The 19,432-nt window shown below is 48.7% G+C and overlaps 1 protein-coding gene across 2 annotated transcripts in view; it reads left to right on the top strand.

Moving 5' to 3' along the window:
- LOC133354261 (rho guanine nucleotide exchange factor 18-like) overlaps positions 1 to 19,432 on the top strand; it is a 71,795-nt gene that overhangs the window by 31,640 nt on the left and 20,723 nt on the right. For both annotated transcript variants that reach the window (XM_061570963.1, XM_061570964.1), the window contains 5 exons: positions 1,868 to 1,909; positions 3,200 to 3,277; positions 4,432 to 4,582; positions 7,795 to 7,932; positions 9,318 to 9,387. In XM_061570963.1, coding sequence (XP_061426947.1) covers positions 1,868 to 1,909; positions 3,200 to 3,277; positions 4,432 to 4,582; positions 7,795 to 7,932; positions 9,318 to 9,387 — 479 coding nt within the window. The remainder of the gene's footprint in view (positions 1 to 1,867; positions 1,910 to 3,199; positions 3,278 to 4,431; positions 4,583 to 7,794; positions 7,933 to 9,317; positions 9,388 to 19,432) is intronic.

Below are 19,432 nucleotides of genomic sequence, written 5' to 3'. Positions count from 1 at the left end.
AGATGACATCTCCTAGCCACCGTGGCACCCCTCTTGAACCTATAAACTCTGACCCCTGAGCCACTCAGCCACCTCCGATCATGGCCAACTCTGTGCTTATAAGTTATATATATAAAAAAAACTTTTAAAATACACGCTTTAATTAAATGTACCGTACGAGTAATGGAAGAACTCCACGACTCCAGGAAGTGGCCCCGAAGCTTGCCATAACGTAATGGGCCGTGGTGATTTACAGCCAACGTCAGTTGAGCGTGGACAATTAGACCCAAGCCGAAATATAACATATTAAAAAGATTGTTTCAAAGTATTTATTTTTTATGATAGAATATACTATTGCCATCAATATGACATAAGTATACCAAGTTTGCAGTCGATACCACATTGGGAAGTGTGTTAAAATTGAGTTACAAGGCTTTCAGGATACAACCACAACAACAACAGACAGGGTGAGTTAATAGAAAGCGTGTAAAAATAATACAATTTTCCCACCTAATGTTCTCTTGCGTGGTGCATGCTCGTTGATGCTACCCGACAACCTCCAGTGACTGGAGTTCCATTCCTGCTCATGCGCCTTAATCATCATGAACCTGGCGTGGCCTTCCCTTAGGTCAACACAGCCTAAAAACGTGTATACAAACTCATCAAGTCCACTGGCATAATTGCCTTTCCAAACCAATATTATCCAGCAACATTTATATTAGTAAGCAGCTCAGCTTCTTTCGCACCGTACGTAGCCATCCACGCTAATCGGAGGTGCGGGGGAAGGACACAAAAAGTAATTCTGAAGAAATGAGTTTTTAATTGAGATTTAAAAGTGCATAGCTCCAGCAAGCTGCCTAATATCGGAAGGAACCGCATTCCAGATTGCCGCAGTAGTGCATCTGAAAAAAAAAACCTGACGGCTGATGAGACCCCAAAGGTCGAAACTGCTTATGAATTGGATTGCCTCTTGAAAGCCAGTAGGCTGATCGACTAAACGATAAGCGTATATACAACGTGCAGACATAGAATGGAGTTCAGCCTAAACATTGGTACTTAATGATAATACTATTAATGCTAATAGCATCCCATAACGATCTACATTAATTATATATGAGGACCAAATCCCATATACAGCCACTACCAAACAAATGAACACCCTAACCACCATGCAATGGCACAGAAACTAAAAGCCCAAACAACAAACAAGTGACCACAATAACAGAGAAATGAGTTCACGGGGTCTGCTACACATCTCAAACTTCCCAACCAAGGCAGGAAACCTTCGCAGCAGGGGGCGGTGGTGGAGTGGCCAAAAAGTTACGACTCGTTTATACTAATAGGTCGAACGTCTCAAAAGTTATATAATAACGACCGCTGTAGGGGAGAGAGAGATGAGTGTTTGGCATCAGCCCCCCCCCCACCACCACTGCCACTACTGCCGCCACTCCATGTCTCATGCCGACCGCAATCATCCCTTGCTGGCAGCACTTGGCCCAGCAGTCTATCGATGCTGAAGGAGCAGAGATTTTACTTTGTGTTTGACCTGTGCGTCCATGTACGCACTGGGGGAGTGGAAGTGTAGCGTTTAGCACGCTGCGCTACGAACCCGGTGAAGCGGGTTAGATTCCCGCTCGCGGCCAAACACCAGTGACGATTGTCTGAACTGGTTATGGGCCTCGCCTGGGTCAACTCGGCCTCAAATGAGTACCCGGTGCGATGAGTAAACATCGCTACTGGGGAGACAAAGGCGGCCGAGCGCTGTGCTGGCCACCCACCCCTTCGTTTGCTGTGCCGGCCTTTCACAGGTGTTCGATAACAGCACTTGACCCTACAGTCTATGAAAGGCTAATGTGGGGGATCTTTGTCTTTGTGTGTGTGCCTACAGGTCGTCTCTTCAGCAGCTGCAGGAGCTGATCCGGAAGCACGAGTAAGTCCAGTGCTGTTAACTACCTCGCCTGGTATACAGGAGGTCGTGGTCTTCTTGGTTCTTTCGGGAAAGTCACGTAGAAGGGAAATAATAAAATAATACAAATAAAACATAATAAAATTATTCTGACGACGTTTCGGCCACAACGCAAGCAGCCGTCCTCAGGTGAAGAACAGGTCTGTCGGAAAGACAGCGTCTGAATGAGGTCGTGGGTTCGATCCCGATACCTGATGCCTGCTGTATATTTGGAGTTTGTATGTCTCTCTCTCCCCGTGGTCGCGTTGATTTTTCTCCGGGTCCTCTGGTGTTTCCCTCCACATTTAGAATCAACACCACGCGTTTAGAGTAGTTGGCTGCAATAAAATTCCACACGATAGGCCGCTTCGTTGTGCTATCATTTGTGGCCGAGTCGCTTCTGAAAAAGGTGTATATAGCTCGGTGGGCCTTACCTGGTAAAATAAAAAATATAGTTTAGTTTTGAATAGTTTTTTTGTTTACTTGAGTTGTTTTTTTATCGTTGAGTTTTTAAAAAAAAGTTTATTCATATCTGTTGGGAATTAGCCAGCAACCAACGTGTGAAATAAGAGTCCAATTGAGCACGGTTGTCAGGACCGTAATCTGAAAATTACCTGCTACAGAAAAAAAACAAATGCTGGCAAGATTTCCATGGTTACCCGCAGCGGATGAAAAACACTTCAGCACCGCTGCTGTGACCCCATTGCCTCTCCTGAAATTGCAAGACAACACGTCTGTCGATTCTCACCTGCTTAGCTACAGGGTGCTGCTGCTGCTGATGATGCTGCTGTTGGTGACACTGCTGCTGCTGATGATGATGATGATGATAGTGATGATGGTCATGATACTGCTGTTGGTAACATTGCTGCTGCTGATGACTTATTATAATATTGATGATCCTGATGACGTTAATGATACCGACGATGATTTCTGTCGTTGGCGATGACGATGATAATTGTGATGACGATCATGGTGATAGTGAAGAAGCTAATGATAATTATGCTGCTGATGAAGTTTATGCTGTGGCTGACGACTATTATGAACACAACGGTAATGCGCATGCTAATGGTGATGATGATATTAGAGCTGCTGATGATCATCATCATGTTGTTGGTGATGCCAATGGTGATCATGATGCCACTGCTGACTTCGACCGATGCCGGTCAAAATAATGCTCATGGTGTTGCCACTACTGCTGCTACAGATGGTACTGCTGCTGCTGTTGTTTCTGCTGCTGCTGCTGATGTGGTGCTGTGGTGATGTGACGGTGTGCAGTGCGGGCATACAGGGTCGCTCCGGCTCAGACACGAGGCCCAATCACAGCGGCCTCTCCATCTACGACTTCCTCCGCGAGTGAGTACCTATCGGGGCCACGCACGCACGTGTGTGCGTGTATGTGCATGTGTGTGCGTGCGTGTGCATGTGCGTGTGTGCGGGTGGCTAATGCACAGCAAGTTGGCACAGTAGGGGGCACAGGTGGTGCATCAGCCAGTCATCTCGGTCATCTCAGTCAGTCGACCCGTGGCACCTGGGTCTGCCCCGTGACCTCCTGACAGTGGGCGTTCGACACTTCATGTGGCCTCAACGTGCACCTGGCCTGGCACAGGCGTCGTGGTGACGTCACCACCACTTGGTGGCGAATGGCGGTTGTTGTTGTTGTGCGTGTGTGTGTGTGCAGCCACACAATGACAACGACCCCCCCGTGTAGCTTTTAACAGGCCGCTGGGGCAAGTGCTGTTAGCGAGCAGCACCTATGAAGGCTGACACGGCACACGAGGGGGCGGATGGCCAACACCCATGCCCGGCTACCTTTCTGTGCCGATGTTTACTCATTTGAGGCTGAGTCGACCTGCCACTCTGTACAACATCGCTGCAGAATCAGGATCAGAAGATGTATTCATACTGAGGGTATCCAATGAGCCATCAAGCTCTTCTTCACAGATGTCCAACCTCGCAATCTTCTCCATCCTCGTTCCATAGCTGGCTAAGCCTCGTCGTTCGCTGCCTGCTCCCACTCAGCCTGTACATTGCCAGCCAACAAAAACCCCACAAGTGTACGAACACCGCCGATAACAAAAACATAATTCTCGAATGGAAACCCTGAATCCATGACAACTATACCGTAGGGGGCCCCTGTGGGGAATTTTAGCGAGCACATCTGCCAAGCGGTTAGGGTGTAAAGACGCAATTGAAAAAGGCAGCATCATCATGATTGCCATCATTATTGGCCATGATTAATTATCTGCTGGATAAAGACCTCAGGAAAGCCACTGCTACCTGTCATGTTACAGGGATGCAACTTTAGAATTTCGGACAGGATTAAATATATACGTAACATTTTATATACGTAGGACCAGTGGGTTTGGATACCGACACATTTACACAACGGTATAGCATTAAACATCTGGGATTTTTGTACCATGCGAATTTGTGGCTGGGTTCTAGAAGCACGAAGCGTGGAATTGACGATGCCTTAACTGAGCGTCTGTGCATTCCTACTGCTACAGGATCGACAGGGAATCCGGTCCAGGTTTGCCAGAGACCAGGCCAGGGAGTGAAGAGTCCGGTCCGGGCAGGGGAGACGCCGCTCCGGGTCTTGAGAAGCCCGCTCGCTCCTTTGGCCTCTTCCGCAACCGGCGTGTGACGGGAGTCAGCAAGGTAAAGCTCAGGGTCAAGTTTAGGGTCAAGTCTAGGAGGTTACGGTCATGGTCAGTTGATGAAAGAAAGTATGATTGACACTTTGCCCTGATTTAATAATAATGAAACTATTTTTGTATTCAACTATTTTTATTTCACCAGGTAAGGCCCACTGAGCTGTGTAGCTGTTTTTCTGAAGCGACCTGGCCACAAATTAAAGCTCATCAAAGTGGCTGATCGTGTGGACATTTATAGCAGCTAAACACTCTAAACGCTCGCTGATTCTAAATGTGTATGGAAAAACCGGAGGACTCGGAGGAAAATCCACGTGGCCATGGGGAGACAGACACGCAACCTCCAAATATACAAGTTTCTGGGTTGGGATCGAAACCACGACCTCCTGCATACCAGGCGAGGTAGTTAACATCTCGCCACCACGCCACTGCTGACAAAAGAGCCCACCACTATAAGGAGCTCTGTAGAGCCCCTATAGATGGTATTTGGCCTACTCTTTCATGCTGGCCAGACAGCCTGGAAGAGGTGGGAGTATCCACACTTTTACCCCACCACATGTGACCTGCCACCGACTGTGGTGAACCCGTGTGCGCTGATGCTGGGTGGACAGAGACAGAGGGCAGGGATTTGAGAAATTCACACCATTGTTTCAACTGCCGTGTCGTCCGACTTCTGAATTGCAAGCCCAGTGTGCCGATCGTTACACCACGGTAGCGTCTCTACGAACAACAATAATAATCATATTCTTGGTTCTTTCGGTCAAGTCACGTAGAAGGGAAATAATAAAAAAATGAAATTAAAACAATTACATTTTCACGACGTTTCGATTGCAACACAAGCAATCATCATCAGGTGTGAAAATCACAGCAAGAAAATTTTCTTGCTGTGGTTTACCGAAAGAACCAAGAATATGGATCTCTGCAGTCACGAAAGCTTTAAATTCAAATAATAATCATGCCCTTCACTTCTCAAGATATTTTCTTGCAATTCCCACAATGCCGTTATTCTGACTTCCTGTTACGTGCCCTGATGATGTTTGACGCAGTTTCAAACGAACCGTCACGTGTCTAACGCGCCTCCGATTATCACGGTTGGCTACGTACGGTGCGAAAGGAGTTTCAGCGTACCCACGTACGACAGCCGCTAGATTTGGTTGTGAGAACCGGCCTTCGGCTCGCCGGCCAGCGAGTCCGAAGCGTTCGTCGTTAGAACGCCTCTCGTATGTCGCACGGTGGTTTGATTTAGTTTGTCCGTGTCGAGTGGTGGTAAGGTTTTTAACGACGTGAAATCTGCTCAGACAGTTATGTGGCTTAACCCAAAAAAACATAAACGATGGATCGTAACGTCGGCGGCGATTTCGCGATTTGTCTCAATGCGGAAGACTGTAGAAACTCGTTGATGCTTTCCTAGATTAATAAATTAAATCTCCTCTTATTGTCGCTGTTGTGCACGTGCACGAGTCTTGGAGTCAGCAATTTCAGACCGCGCATCCCTCATGGGGAATTCATTTGGTTCCCTGCTGGGCTATTCGCCAGTGGCTTGGCGAGCCAATGTGCGCTCACAAGTTAACCGTCACGCACTCCGCGCGTTACAAGTTTGGATTTTTTTTTGGCCTCCGTCCGTGCTGTTGACTCTGTTCTCCGCAATTTATGCGCATATGCGGAAATTATTTCCCTCGCCATATTTTTGAACGCCTGCTGGGTGGATGATTATAGTTCCGTCTGAATGCTACCTTATTCCTCCGAATTATGACACACTGCCGGAAAGTAAAGACGCACCTCAAACTTGTGGCCAGTGCCAATAAAGTTAAACCGATCTGGTCACAAACACAAGGATCCCCCGTATAGCCTTAACAGGCTGTTGGGTGCAAGTGCTGTCAGCGAGCACCTTTGAAGGCCGGCACGACACACAAGGGGGTGGGTGGCCAGCACCGCGCCTCCCCAGTGGCGATGTTTACTACACACCGCACCAGGTCCTCATTTGAGGCTGAGTCGACCTACACACCGGTTCAGATAATCGTCACTGGTGTTGACCGTGAGCGGGAATTGAACTCGGGTCGCCGGGTTCATAGCGCAGTATGCTAACTGCTACACTACCGCGTTGGTCACACACACACTCACTGGACTACAAGATGCAACCCCTGACTTTTGGTAAAAAATATAAGGGGGAAAAAAAGAGTGCACCTCCATGATCACCTTATTATCTGGATGAGACAACTTTTGTGTCTCAAGAGGTCACAGCGTGGAGCCGGCACAGCTGAGAGCCTCGGTTCAAATACAGGTTTCGATTTGCCTTTGATTAAACCGAGCTTTCGCGTGGAGTGAACCGATGATCTCAGCCCGGTCACCAATGACTGCACACATTTGATCACATTGAATTTGGTCCCTTACTTTATTTTTGCTAAATTCCAGCTCTGAGACTGCTATATATTTATAGGTTTGCCTGCCATGCGATGAACATTATTCCCAGTGGGAGAGCGATGGTGAGATGTTAACTACCTCGCTTAGTATGCAGGAGTTCGTGGTGTCGATATAAATATGGAGTTTGCATGTTCTCTCTCCCCGTGGTCGCATGGATTTTTCTCCGGGTCAACGTGCGTGGAGAGTATTCGGCTTGTTCTAAATGTCCACACGATAAGCCACTTCGTTGAGCTATCATTTGTGGCCAGGTCGCTTCTGAAAAAGAGCTGTACAGCTCAGCGGGCCTTACCTGAAAATAGTTTAGTTCAGAGTGCTGCTCCATATTGTGTGGAACAGAGGCCACGTGTGACGATCTCAGAGGTTTGCAGTTGGCGCTGCCTTCCTTGAGCCTGCCTCTAACATGGAGGGCTGCACCGCTGTCCGAGAGATACAAATGGAGTCTTGATCCCGTGACTCTTCCGCAGCACAATTGGGCTAAAACTCGAGGAGGGGAAAAGAAAAGTGCACACTTTAACATGTATTTTTTCATTTTCACTTGCCGGACAAAGGCCAATCGATTCTGCCGCCACTGTCCTCAGTCTCCGACAGACAACGTCACTTCCTGGCTGCCCTGAATTCAACGGATGCCCCTCTGCAGCTGTCCGACTGACGGCGAGCGGCGCTCGGGAAGTGAAAAGTCCCGCCGGGGCCCCCCACCTCGGCGTCCTCCTTTTAAACCGACCGTCGAGCTTTCGGCTCAAAAAACGATGACCGCCATTGTGACGCCGCCCCCCTCCCCCCGTCCCGTTCCGCGTGCAGGCTCGAGGCGACCCGGCGCCCGACCTTCGGGCCGTTGGGCTTGGCCTCAAGAGTCGGCCCCGACCCCAGACTCCGCCTCCCCGCACACAGAGAAGCATCCGGCCAATCGTGCACAACGCAGGGGACGCCCTCGGCCTGGTAAATGTCCACAACAGCGACAACATAAAACTGCCACAAGGCACAGGTCCCCTGTGTAGCCTCAGTGGATTGTTGAGGCAAGTGCTGTTGGCGAGCACATATGGAGGAGGCCAACACCACGCCCGGCCGCCTTTGTCTCCCTCGTGTCGATGTTCACACACGTTTAGGGCTAAGTTGACCAGCACCGGTTCAGATATTCTAGTTATTGGTCGTGAGCGGGATTCAAACTCGGGTTGCCATGTTCGTTGCGCAGCGCGCTAACTATTCCAATACCGCTATACTACCGCTCCCCATAAACATTCACATACACATACGTGCACGCACCCTCTCTCTTTCTTTACTTGTGAACCTCTCTGTGACAATTCTATTGTGAAGGGTGCTCTCATGAATAATAAATATGATGGATGGATGTCCGATGGAAATAAATTTTATTTTTCGTAACCTGAAGGACAATTTGGGATATGTTTTCAGATTTTAAGATGATTGGCATCATTTAATAATTTAGCGTCTCTTTCTGCCAACAAAAGTGACAATACCCATTGCCAACTCGACGCCACTTTGGTGAGAAGATTCCACACGTGACACCATTGAAGTGATGCACACTTCCTGTAACATCGCATTTTTGTATCAACCCCGAAACAATCGGTATATGCGTGTGCAATACCCCAGATGTTTGTTTTCATTCACAAATACTATTCCCAAACTCTCAATTAAATTTCTCTTCAGAGGAATGTGGAGAGAGTTAACAATTTCTAAAATCCCACAAGATTAGTTTTCTTTCAAAATTGTTATCGCTGTTTGTTCGGACCCCAGGTCATAGGTCATGATGTGTGCATAGCTTATAATTAATCCCTGCCTCCTTTTCTGGCAGAATAAACCCTGACTTACACGATAGTGCACGTTTCTTAAATCCTCCTGCCTCTGTACACCCAGCAGAATAAATGGTTAAGTCATAGTAAGTTGATTAGCAGGTTGCGTAAGTGCTCTGGTAAAGTGAGGATAATGACGCTTCTCCCAAGACGTCTAGCCAGGGTGTAAGAGGATGCCAAAATAGCTTCCACTAGAGCGGCTGTTTGGAGCACCTTCGACTAGAGGCACTTCTGCTAGCACTGGTGAAATAGGACGGCCTTGCTTCCAGCTCTAAAAAAAACCTTGAAGCCCAAAATTCTAAAGGGGAATTTCAAATGTTGGTGGCCACAAAATTACCGGCCCCATACATTTTATGGCAACAAAGAAACGATTCGGGAATAAGAGAGAAATTTCTGCAGCACTCGCAATCGCGGAGGCGATTGGTCGGCACTGCCTGCGGCCGTGGCGACGGGAGGCGTCTAGTGGATGTTCGCGCGTCGCAGCCGTGGCTCATCTCTGTCTCTTTTGTGTTGCAGGCCGTGAATGGAGTCCTGTTTGGAGAAACAGCCACTCAGCCTCTCAGCGATGACGGCCTCCCTGGTGGAGGTGAGTGCCAACAACGACGGCGACAGCACTGACTTGGCCCAGCAGATGCGTGTTTTTTTGCCACTTGTTGCGAGGCATGAGCCCATAGGTCGCCCTGAATAATATTGCGAGCGTAAGATGCTAACTGCCTCGCCTCGTGTATGGGAGGTCATGAGTTCGATTCCGACCCTTACGCCTGCTCTATATTTGGAGTTTGTGTGTCTCTCTCCCCGTGGTTGCGTGGATTTTTCCGTTTTTCCCTCCAAATTTGGAATCAACGTGCGTTTAGAGCATATGGTTGCTGTAAATTTCCACGTGATAAGCCACTTCGTTGGGCTACCATTTGTGGCCAGGTCCCTTCTTAAAAACAGCTCTGAAGCTCAGTGGGCCTTACCTGGAAAAAAACAAGTTTAGTTTGAATAGTTTTTTTTAAGCTTCAAAGCGTAAACACCGTAAGTGCATGCCATCTGCTTCACAGTGGGCGTTAGGCCACGTGCACCGGTATCACGGTAGAAATTTGACTAAAAAACTACATTTCTTAAATGGAGAAAGAAAAGAATCCCACCCACCCCCATACACCACAAAGCCAAATTAATTCTCCCTTCTAGCAGAGTGTACCCATTGGCAGGCTGGTGCTGCCTTCTCCCTATACTTTGCAGGGAGGCTTGTCGCTGGGGGGAGGAGGGTCCCTTAGGCTAGACGACAACGGGGAATTGCAAAGGTTGAGGCGAGATGTGACGGAGGCGCTTTGAGTTGCTGAGGAATTTAAGTTCAGTGCCCTGTAAATGCAAATTCTCCATCGAACCTTCTCCAACCCCTGCAAGCACCACCCCCAACGCCCCCCCCGCCTTGCAATTTTATTTTACATGGCTGTGGGGTGATGTGAACCCATTACAAACAACATGAATGAAAACATGTAATTTTAACACACGCCATCCAATGTGCGTAATGTGTGAACCTATGAAATTAACATTGGCGCCATCCGCAACGAAGTGGGTATGTCATGTTGAACTTCTTTCGCACCGTAGCCGTTCGTACTTATTGGAGGTGCGGGGGAAGGACAACAAACTAAACACAAAAAGCTAATTCTGAGTTTTCAATTCAGATTTAAAAGTGCTACGCTCCAGTGGCTTCCTAATATCGGAAGGAAGAGCATTCCAGATGGTTGCAGAAGCGCATCTGAAAACACGCTATGCGGTGACCATCTTTTCGTTCGATGATTAGCCAAAAACAGCTGCTGCGAGGATGCCCGGAGTTTTGGATTATAACACAGTCGGCAATGTCAGCATCGACCAAATCGAGAGCATGAGCGGCCTGAGTTACAATCACCATCGTCTGTGATGCCACCATCATCATCATCGTCGTCGTCGTCATCAACACAAACAAAGTCTAGCAACATTGACAGCATCAACAACATTTGCCCCCGCACACAACTTTGACATCAGCAACATCATGGGGGATGGCGTCAGCTTAGGGAGGGAGGCCTTCATCCAGCAGTGGATAGATCATTGGGCTCATGATGACGAATGCAATAACAAACTACCGTATTTTCCGGATTTTTATGCCCCCCCCCCTCCTCCCTGTATTTAACGGCAAAAGTTTGAGGTGCATCCTATAATACAGAGAATACGGTAATAACACGTAAAGCAGATATATATTTTCAAGAATTCCATTAGCACATTCACCTGTTGAAAGTGCAGCACAAGGCATCGAGACTTTTCTCATCGCATAGCAGGTGTCGCATATTGGCGTGCAGGAAAGATCGAGAAAGTGCTACATGCTGCCTATGTTTTCACTGATATATATTCGGATTAGATATATATAAACATGATTGCGATTGTGATGATATTACATACACTACAATAATATTATCTTCACAAAATTGGCCAGTCGTCCCGACGTAGGATTCTCCTTTATACAAAGGCAACTTGCGATGATTTTCTGTGCGTATAAAAAGAGTTAATGCTTTAAAAATTACTGTTTTTGTTTTCGTCCAAATATCACTCACTCACTATATCAATCAATTAGATCGAACGGTCATGAGTAATACTCTCTGTTGGAGTTTATTAAACCTCATCATCATCACGATATCATCATTATAATCATCACCTTGCAACCATGGTCGTAATTTCTACAATCAGCATCACTATGTGATAATCATCATAATGACAATGCAGTCAAAATCCCATCATCGCCATTATCATCATACTTCTGTAATTATCATCATGCCCGTATAATTATCTTCATAACTAACCAATAATCATCATCATAATAACAATGAAATCATCGCTCACCATCCTAATCATCACAAAGTAATAGTAATCATCATTATGACCATGTAATAATTCACATCATCATTAGTCTTGACAGGTTCGGAATCCTTTTGCGCACGGTCCAGTAACGGCACCGATAGATAGGGGGTGAGAACGATTCATCAGGGTGTTTTTTAAAAATCATTATTATTCCTTTTCACCAGGATTTTTTTTATTCGAACGCATATTTTATGCAAGGTTTGGCAACGTACGGTGTGAAATAAGTTCAACGTACATACCTGCATGAAGGATTGCAGGACCAATTGAGCCCCTTGGGGGCCCTGAGGTTTTGCTTGGTTTGCTTATCCTTAGCACCACCACTCCGCGTGTCGCCTCAAGCCCTTTTGTCGAGCAGCGCGGTTATCAAATCCAAGGTTGCGTCGGCAGCTGACAAATTCTTCAGCCTCTCTGTCAGGCATTGTGCCCCCAAGCGGCAGCTGGAAGAATGTATACAATAATGTATTTAGCGATGATAGTTTATAATGTTGGATGATGACCTGAAGGCCATAAGTGTGCCGCTGTGCGCCTCACGTCGAATTTAATTCACCGCGCTTGGTCAGTGCGCTTTGGGAAATTACACGCCAATTTGAGCGCTGTCCGCAACGTGCGAGGAGATGGCGTTGTCTCCATTTTGGGACTCTGAAGCTAGCGGTGCATCAGCCTGCGTGTCGGCGAGTTCCACGTTTATTTTGTTTAAACCAGGGTGAGAACTCAATAGAGACGAGGGTAGAGTCTCGTTTGCAAGGTGTGACCCCGGGTCACCAAAAGAGACAAAAGTAAAATGAAGTAAAATAAAGTGCAGTGCAGCAATGAGGCAAATAGTAATCAGAACGTAAACATATTCTTGGTTTTTGGTCACACTTTGTAACTTTACCGAAAGAACCAAGAATATTAATTCCTGCAGTCACGAACGTTTTAAGTCAGAACATACACACACAACTGTATCGCCTCAGAAATCAACTGTATCACCTCATAAATCACCTGTATTGCCTCGGAAATCACCTGTATCACCTGAGAAAGCACCGTATCGCCTCAGAAATCACCTGTATCACCTGAGAAATTACCGTATCGCCTCAGAAATCACCTTATCGCCTCAGAAATCACCTGTATCACCTGAGAAATCACCGTATTGCCTCAGAAATCACCTGTATCACCTCAGAAATCACCGTATCGCCTCAGAAATCACCTGTATCGCCTCAGAAATCACCTTATCGCCTCAGAAATCACCTGTATCGCCTCAGAAATCACCTTATCGCCTCAGAAATCACCTTATCACCTCAGAAATCACCTTATCGCCTCAGAAATCACCTTATCCGCCTCAGAAATCACCTTATCGCCTCATAAATCACCTTATCGCCTCAGAAATCACCTTATCGCCTCAGAAATCACCTTATCGCCTCAGAAATCACTTATCGCCTCAGAAATCACTTTATCGCCTCAGAAATCACTTTATCGCCTCAGAAATCACCTTTATCGCCTCAGAAATCACCTTTATCATCTCAGAAATCACTTATTCGCCTCATAAATCACCTTATCGCCTCAGAAATCACCTTATCGCCTCAGAAATCAACTGTATCACCTCAAAAATCACCTGTGCCACCTCAGAAATCACCTTTATCATCTCAGAAATCACCTTATCGCCTCATAAATCACCTTATCGCCTCAGAAATCAACTGTATCACCTCAAAAATCACCTTATCGCCTCAGAAATCACCTTATCGCCTCAAAAATCACCTGTACCACCTCAGAAATCACCTGTATCGCCTCAGAAAGCACCTTTATTACCTCAGAAATCACCTGTATCACCTCAGAAATCACCTGTATCACCTCAGAAATCACCTTTATCGCCTCAGAAATCACCTTATCACCTCAGAAATCACCTCAAAAATCACCTTTATCACCTCAGAAATCACCTTTATCACCTCAGAAATTGCCTTATCGCCTCAGAAATCACCTGTATCACCTGAGAAATCGAAAGTTCTGCACAAATTTCATTCAACGTTAAATCAAAACTTCATTTTTTTTCCCTACAGTGTCAGTCCGCTTTGGCAAATCACTTTTAGACAAATCAAAGGCATATTGAATAGATATAGGGTGACAGACTACTAATATGGAAACAGACAAGTCAAACGCAACTGCAAATACAGTTATCATAAAGAATCAAAGCTTTGCATCAAAATTGTGATTTAGATGGGAGAGTCGCCAAGGACTTGGAAGCGATGGAGTTTCAGGTGTTTATGTCTTCGCTTAGTCTACCAGTCTCCGAGTAAATCTTTGGGGTCTCTGTGAGAGTCTATGGCCCAGGACCAGTTCAAATATCGCTCATAACTGCTGCTAGCTTTGGCTGCATTGACCACGGCGTCACGACTCCACCGTTGCTTGCTGTGCAGCCCAAATCTACAGGCGGGTATCGTGCACCAAAGACAAAGATCCCCCGCATAGCCTTAACAGAATGTTTGGGCAAGTGCTGTTAGCAGCCACCTATGGAGGCCGGCACGGCACAAGAGGGTGTGGGTGGCCAGCATCACGCCCAGCCGCCTTTGTCTCCCTAGTGGCGTTGTTTATACACTTCACCCAGATCCGGGTCAGATAATTGTCACTGTGTTGGTGGCCGTGAGCGGGAAGCGAACTCGGGTAACTAACCGCTACACTACCATTACTCTACTGCTCCTCACCACACACACGCGCAAGATGATAGCTCCATCTTTACGTGATCCGCCAAACCTAAAACCGAGCATAGCTCCATCTTTATGTGATAGCTCCATCTTTATGTGATCCGCCAAACCTAAAACCGAGCATGCGTGGTGCTGTTTTCTTTAGCCCGCTGTTAAATTGCTTGTAATCCGACTGAGGCTGAACTGCAGTGGTCCGATTTTAATGAGCAATATCTGATATATATATAGCCTTCATCGTGTGGTTATGAGCTAATTGTTCACACCAAATATTAAATACTGTTTTTTTTTCTAATTATCACCGGTACTGAGCACAGGGCCAGAAACCCCATGAAGCCTCTTGTGACCAGATAGATAACAGTTCGAAGTTGTAATAGACGATGAATCGACGCATTTCTCGAATTGAGAAAATGGTTGTGAGAAATTGGTTGAATATTTTGGTGGCGCACTTTTGTATGCATGCATGCTGGCACCATATCCTAGGGAGACAAAGGTGGCCGGGTGTATGTGGTGGGTGCCTTTGAGAGGTGTTCACTAATTGAGATAAGCTCAAAAATAATCTGTCCCGGCTTGTAAACAGATAGTTGCCCGAGTGTAAATCTGTGTGTGTGTTCGTGTGTACCTGGTGCGGTGTGTAGTAAACATTGCCACTAGGGAGACAAAGGCGGCTGGGCATGGCGCTGGCCACACACCCCTTTGTATGCCGTGCCGGCCTTCATTGGTGCTCGCTGTCAGCACTTGCTCCTAGTCTGTTAAGGCTATATGGGGGATCTTTGTATTTGTGTGAAGGGAGCAGTAGCATACATAACGGTTAGCGCGTTGTGCTACGACCCCAGCGACCTGAGTTCGATTCCAGCTCACGGCCAACACCAGTGACGATTATCTTAACCGCTCCTGGGCCTCCCCTAGGTTGACTCGGCCTCAAATGAGTGCCCAGTGTGATGTGTAAACATCGTCACTGGGGAGACAAAGTTGGGAGGGTGTGGACCTGGCCATCCTCCCTCCGTGTGCTGTCCCGGCTTTCAAAGGTTCAAGCAAACAGAATTTGCCCCAACAGTCTGTTAAAGGCGAAACGGGGGATATTTTGCCTATGCTGGCCCGAATCTAATGTCTGTCAAAGGGACTTTAATGATATAGCCAATCCATTGTCATCTCGACCCATGCGGCTAAATTGCTTTTGCAGAGCCATCGACTGACATGGTGATTCGGGTGAATTGCTTCTCGTAAAACGGCGATCTTTCCCTCCAATTATGCCACCTTATCGGCCGTGGTCAATCCACTGTCGGATGGAGGCCGCCGCCACAGCCAAATTATCGCGGTCCTGCCAATGCAGTAATCAACCGGGTGCCCGCACGCTCCGTCTCCCCAATGGACGTCTTCCCTCGGACATAGTCCATTCGTCAACCGCCACGCCAACACTTTTACTTGACCATCGTCCATCAAAGCCACACTTAGGTCGTTCAACACGAGAGTTCATCCTTGACTGGCCCACCAAACCTGGCTCCAAAGCTAAAAAAATAGATGCTATTACTGTCGTCCGTTACAGTTTCTCCGCCTCCGATGAGCACCGTTGGCTACGCACGGCGTGAAAGAAGTTTGACGCACGCGTGCGTACGTACGTAGTTGGCAACCATTGCCGTGCGGCCACGGCACATTGGGCAAGGAAGGGGTTATAATTGAGCTTGAGCGGGGTTGGGCAGGGAAGGCTGTGAATCGAGATAGCGGATCATCAGCTAGATTGCCTGCCTTTATTCCTCGCCTTGAACCCACTAATTGAGGGTGCGGTGGAGGGTGGGGTGGGGACTCATTAATGCGCCCGGCATTGTCGACGCCGCGTGTCCACGCGTCGCGAACGTGTGATCGTATGAGTCTCTGTTTCTAGCAATTTCTCACGCGTGTTTTTTTTTTGCATCCACTCCAAATCTCGTGCTCTCTCTCTTTCTCTCGCTCGTTCGCTCGCTCTTGACCGTTGAAGCCACGGCTTGGCCTTCTCCTCATCCTGTCTCCTCCTTCTGTTTGTATCTATGTGGGGGGAGCGGTAGTGTCGTGGTTATCGCGCTGCACTACGAACCCGGTTTCCCGAGTTCGATTCCCACTCACGGCCAACACCAGTGATGATTATCTGAACCGGTCCTGGGTCAACTCAGCTTCATATGAGTACATGGTGCGGTGTGTAAACATCGCCACTCAGGGGACAAAGGCGGCCAGGTGTGGTGCTGACCACCCACCCCCTCGTGTGCTGTGACAGCCTTCATAGATGCTCACTAATAGCACTTGCCACAACAGTCTGTTAAGGCTCTAAGGGGCATCTTTATTTTGTATGTATGTATGTTGAACTTCTTTCACACCGTACGTCGCCAACCGTGCTAATCGCAGGTGCGGGGGGTGAAGCACAACAAACTAAACACAAAAAGCAGTTCTAAACAAATGAGTTTTCAATCCAGATAATTTAAAAGCGCATAGCCTCCAGTGGCTTCTTAATGTGGGAAGGAAGAGCCTTCCAGACGGCCACGGAAACGCATCTGAAAGAGCCTCACGATGCGGCGACCGCCGTCTTTGTCCGATGGGCTGAGCGAAGAACCACTGCTCCAAGCATGACCGTGGTGGCATAAATCCTCCTTCAGCCTCCTCGTCCTTCAATTCCCTGTCACCGCCACCTCCCGCCCTCCCTCCCGCACCACGACGCTTGCGCCCCACCGTTTCTCAGGCCGATCCATATTCATGAGTGGGAGGTGACCGGAGGGATTGGAAGCCGTCGAGTGAAGATGTGCCTTTGTGCGTGTGTGTGTGTGCTCGCGCCACGCGTATGTGCGTGTATATATAAATCAGCTTGTTCACGGGTTTGGGATCACAGCTTAGGGCTCAAGACTTCATCTCCTTCGGCGAGATTAAGGGGCACCCGACCGCACTTGAAGGCAGCCACGTCACAGACAAGGAGACAGAGAAGACGACGAGGCGGAGAGAGACACACACAGGGCGCACGGACGGACCGACGGGGACAGGCAGAACGAAGGCAGACGGACGAGTAGACAGATAGACGTGCGGTTAGGGAGGTAGGACAGACAGGCAGATCGATAAGCAGGTAGACACACACACGGAGAGACGGAAGGTAGACTGGGAGTAAACAGATACACAGACGCAGGCAGGCAGGTGACCAGGTAGCCAGAGAGATCGACAAACGAGTGGGAATTCAGATGAACACACTCCCAGACAGTCTTATTGACGGACAGGAGAGGGACACGTGTGTAGCTAACAAGACGCTTGTTTAAACTAAGAACCCTACAGACGCGTACGAAGACACAGTCACACCGGCACATATTTGTACATAAATACAAAACAGTTAATAAACACATATTAGTATACAGACACACTTAAGCAAAAATACGCACACGTGCATACAGACACACACACCACACCCACAGATATATACACAGACACTCACACAACAAGAGACGAAGATCCCCCGTATAGCCTAAACATACTGTTGGGACAAGTGCTCTTAGCGAGCACAAACACACCAAAACACACACATTCACACCAACACGCGCACAACACGCACAACACGCACTCACTAGCACAGGCATAGAGAAGCAAGCGGCGTCAGGTGTTCATCATCGGGTGGTGTTCATCCGGTGTTCATCCCGCCTGCACCCGGCCAACTCGCTCAGGAGCCATGCACTTTGAGGCGGCCCTCTCGCGCTTAGCGGGGAGCGCGACCCCCAGGGGTGGCAGGGCCGGGGCGGCCGCCCCCTCCCCGCCGGCCCACCTGGCCGGCTCCCCGAGCCCGCACCGCGGCGTCGCCCGCTTCGGCCTCACCACGGGCTCCGCGTCGTGTCGCGCGGAGCGCCGGGCGCGTGCGGGCAGGAGGAGGGTCACCACGGAGGTGCTCGCGGCCCTCTGCAAAGGGGGTGCGAGGCCCTGGGGCGTCGCAGCGCCTGTCGTGTGCCCGCGATGGAGAGGGTGGTGGTGGTGGTAGTAGAGAGGGTGGTGGTGGTGGTGGAAAGGGTGGTGGTGGTGGTGGTGGTGGAGAGGGTGGTGGTGGTTGAGAGGGGGGTGGTGGTGGTGGAGTGTGGTGTGGTGGTGGTGGAGAATGTGGTGGTGGTGGTTGAGAGTGTGGTGGTAGTGGAGAGTGTGGTGGTGGTGGTGGTGGAGAGTGTGGTGGTGGTGGTGGAGTGTGGTGTGGTGGTGGTGGAGTGTGTGGTGGTGGTGGTGGTGGAGAGTGTGATGGTGGTGGTGGAGAGTGTGGTGGTGGTGGTGGAGAGTGTGATGGTGGCGGTGGAGAGTGTGGTGGTGGTGGTAGTGGTGGAGAGTGTGGTGGTGGTAGAGAGTGTGGTGGTGGTGGTGGTGGTAGTGGTGGAGAGTGTGGTGGTGGTGGTGGTGGAGAGTGTGGTGGTGGTGGTAGAGAGTGTGGTGGTGGTGGTGGTGGAGAGTGTGATGGTGGTGGTGGTGGAGAGTGTGGTTGTGGTGGTGGAATCGTCTTGGGTGTCACCGGCGGTGGTGGTCACGGTGTTGCTGGTGTCAGTGATGGAGGCGGTTTTATATGAGTTAGGGAGGTGAACAGCAGCAGTGGTGGTGGCGGTAATTGTGGGGGTCTTGGAAGAGTTCCCTGTGCAGCGGTCTCCACGGCAACAGCAACACCGAGAACACCTTTGCTAAGCCGTGCGGTTATCTCGCTCGCTGTCGATTGTCGCCACCGCTGTGATGTAGCCTTCCTTGTCCGCGCCTGCTCCTACTCTTACCACTAAGCCTACCCCCAGCTAGACCCATAAACCTACTTCCAGTTCTACCCCTAACCCTATACCCAGAACCTCTATTCATGCCTCTCTAACCCTATCTCTTACCCATCACCATACCCCATCACTATTCATAACCGGGCGACTCTCCCTGCCTCGTACCTATTCGTAACCCTACTAACCTTAATCTCATCTCAACCCTACCCCTAATCTCTACTCGTAACCCCAACCCTTTCTCTACCACTAACCATACCATAAACACTTTGTAACCCGACGATCCCCACCTCCACAGCTATTCTGAACCCTACTCTTAAGTCCCTAACCTTACCCCGACTCCGACCCTCTAACT

The sequence above is a fragment of the Lethenteron reissneri genome, chromosome 46, assembly GCF_015708825.2.
Source record: "Lethenteron reissneri isolate LAM-NWPU_2019-01 chromosome 46, ASM1570882v1, whole genome shotgun sequence".
Classification (NCBI taxonomy): domain Eukaryota; kingdom Metazoa; phylum Chordata; class Hyperoartia; order Petromyzontiformes; family Petromyzontidae; genus Lethenteron; species Lethenteron reissneri.
The sequence above is the reverse complement of the archived record's forward strand: the minus strand, read 5'-3'. Positions and strand labels throughout refer to the sequence as shown.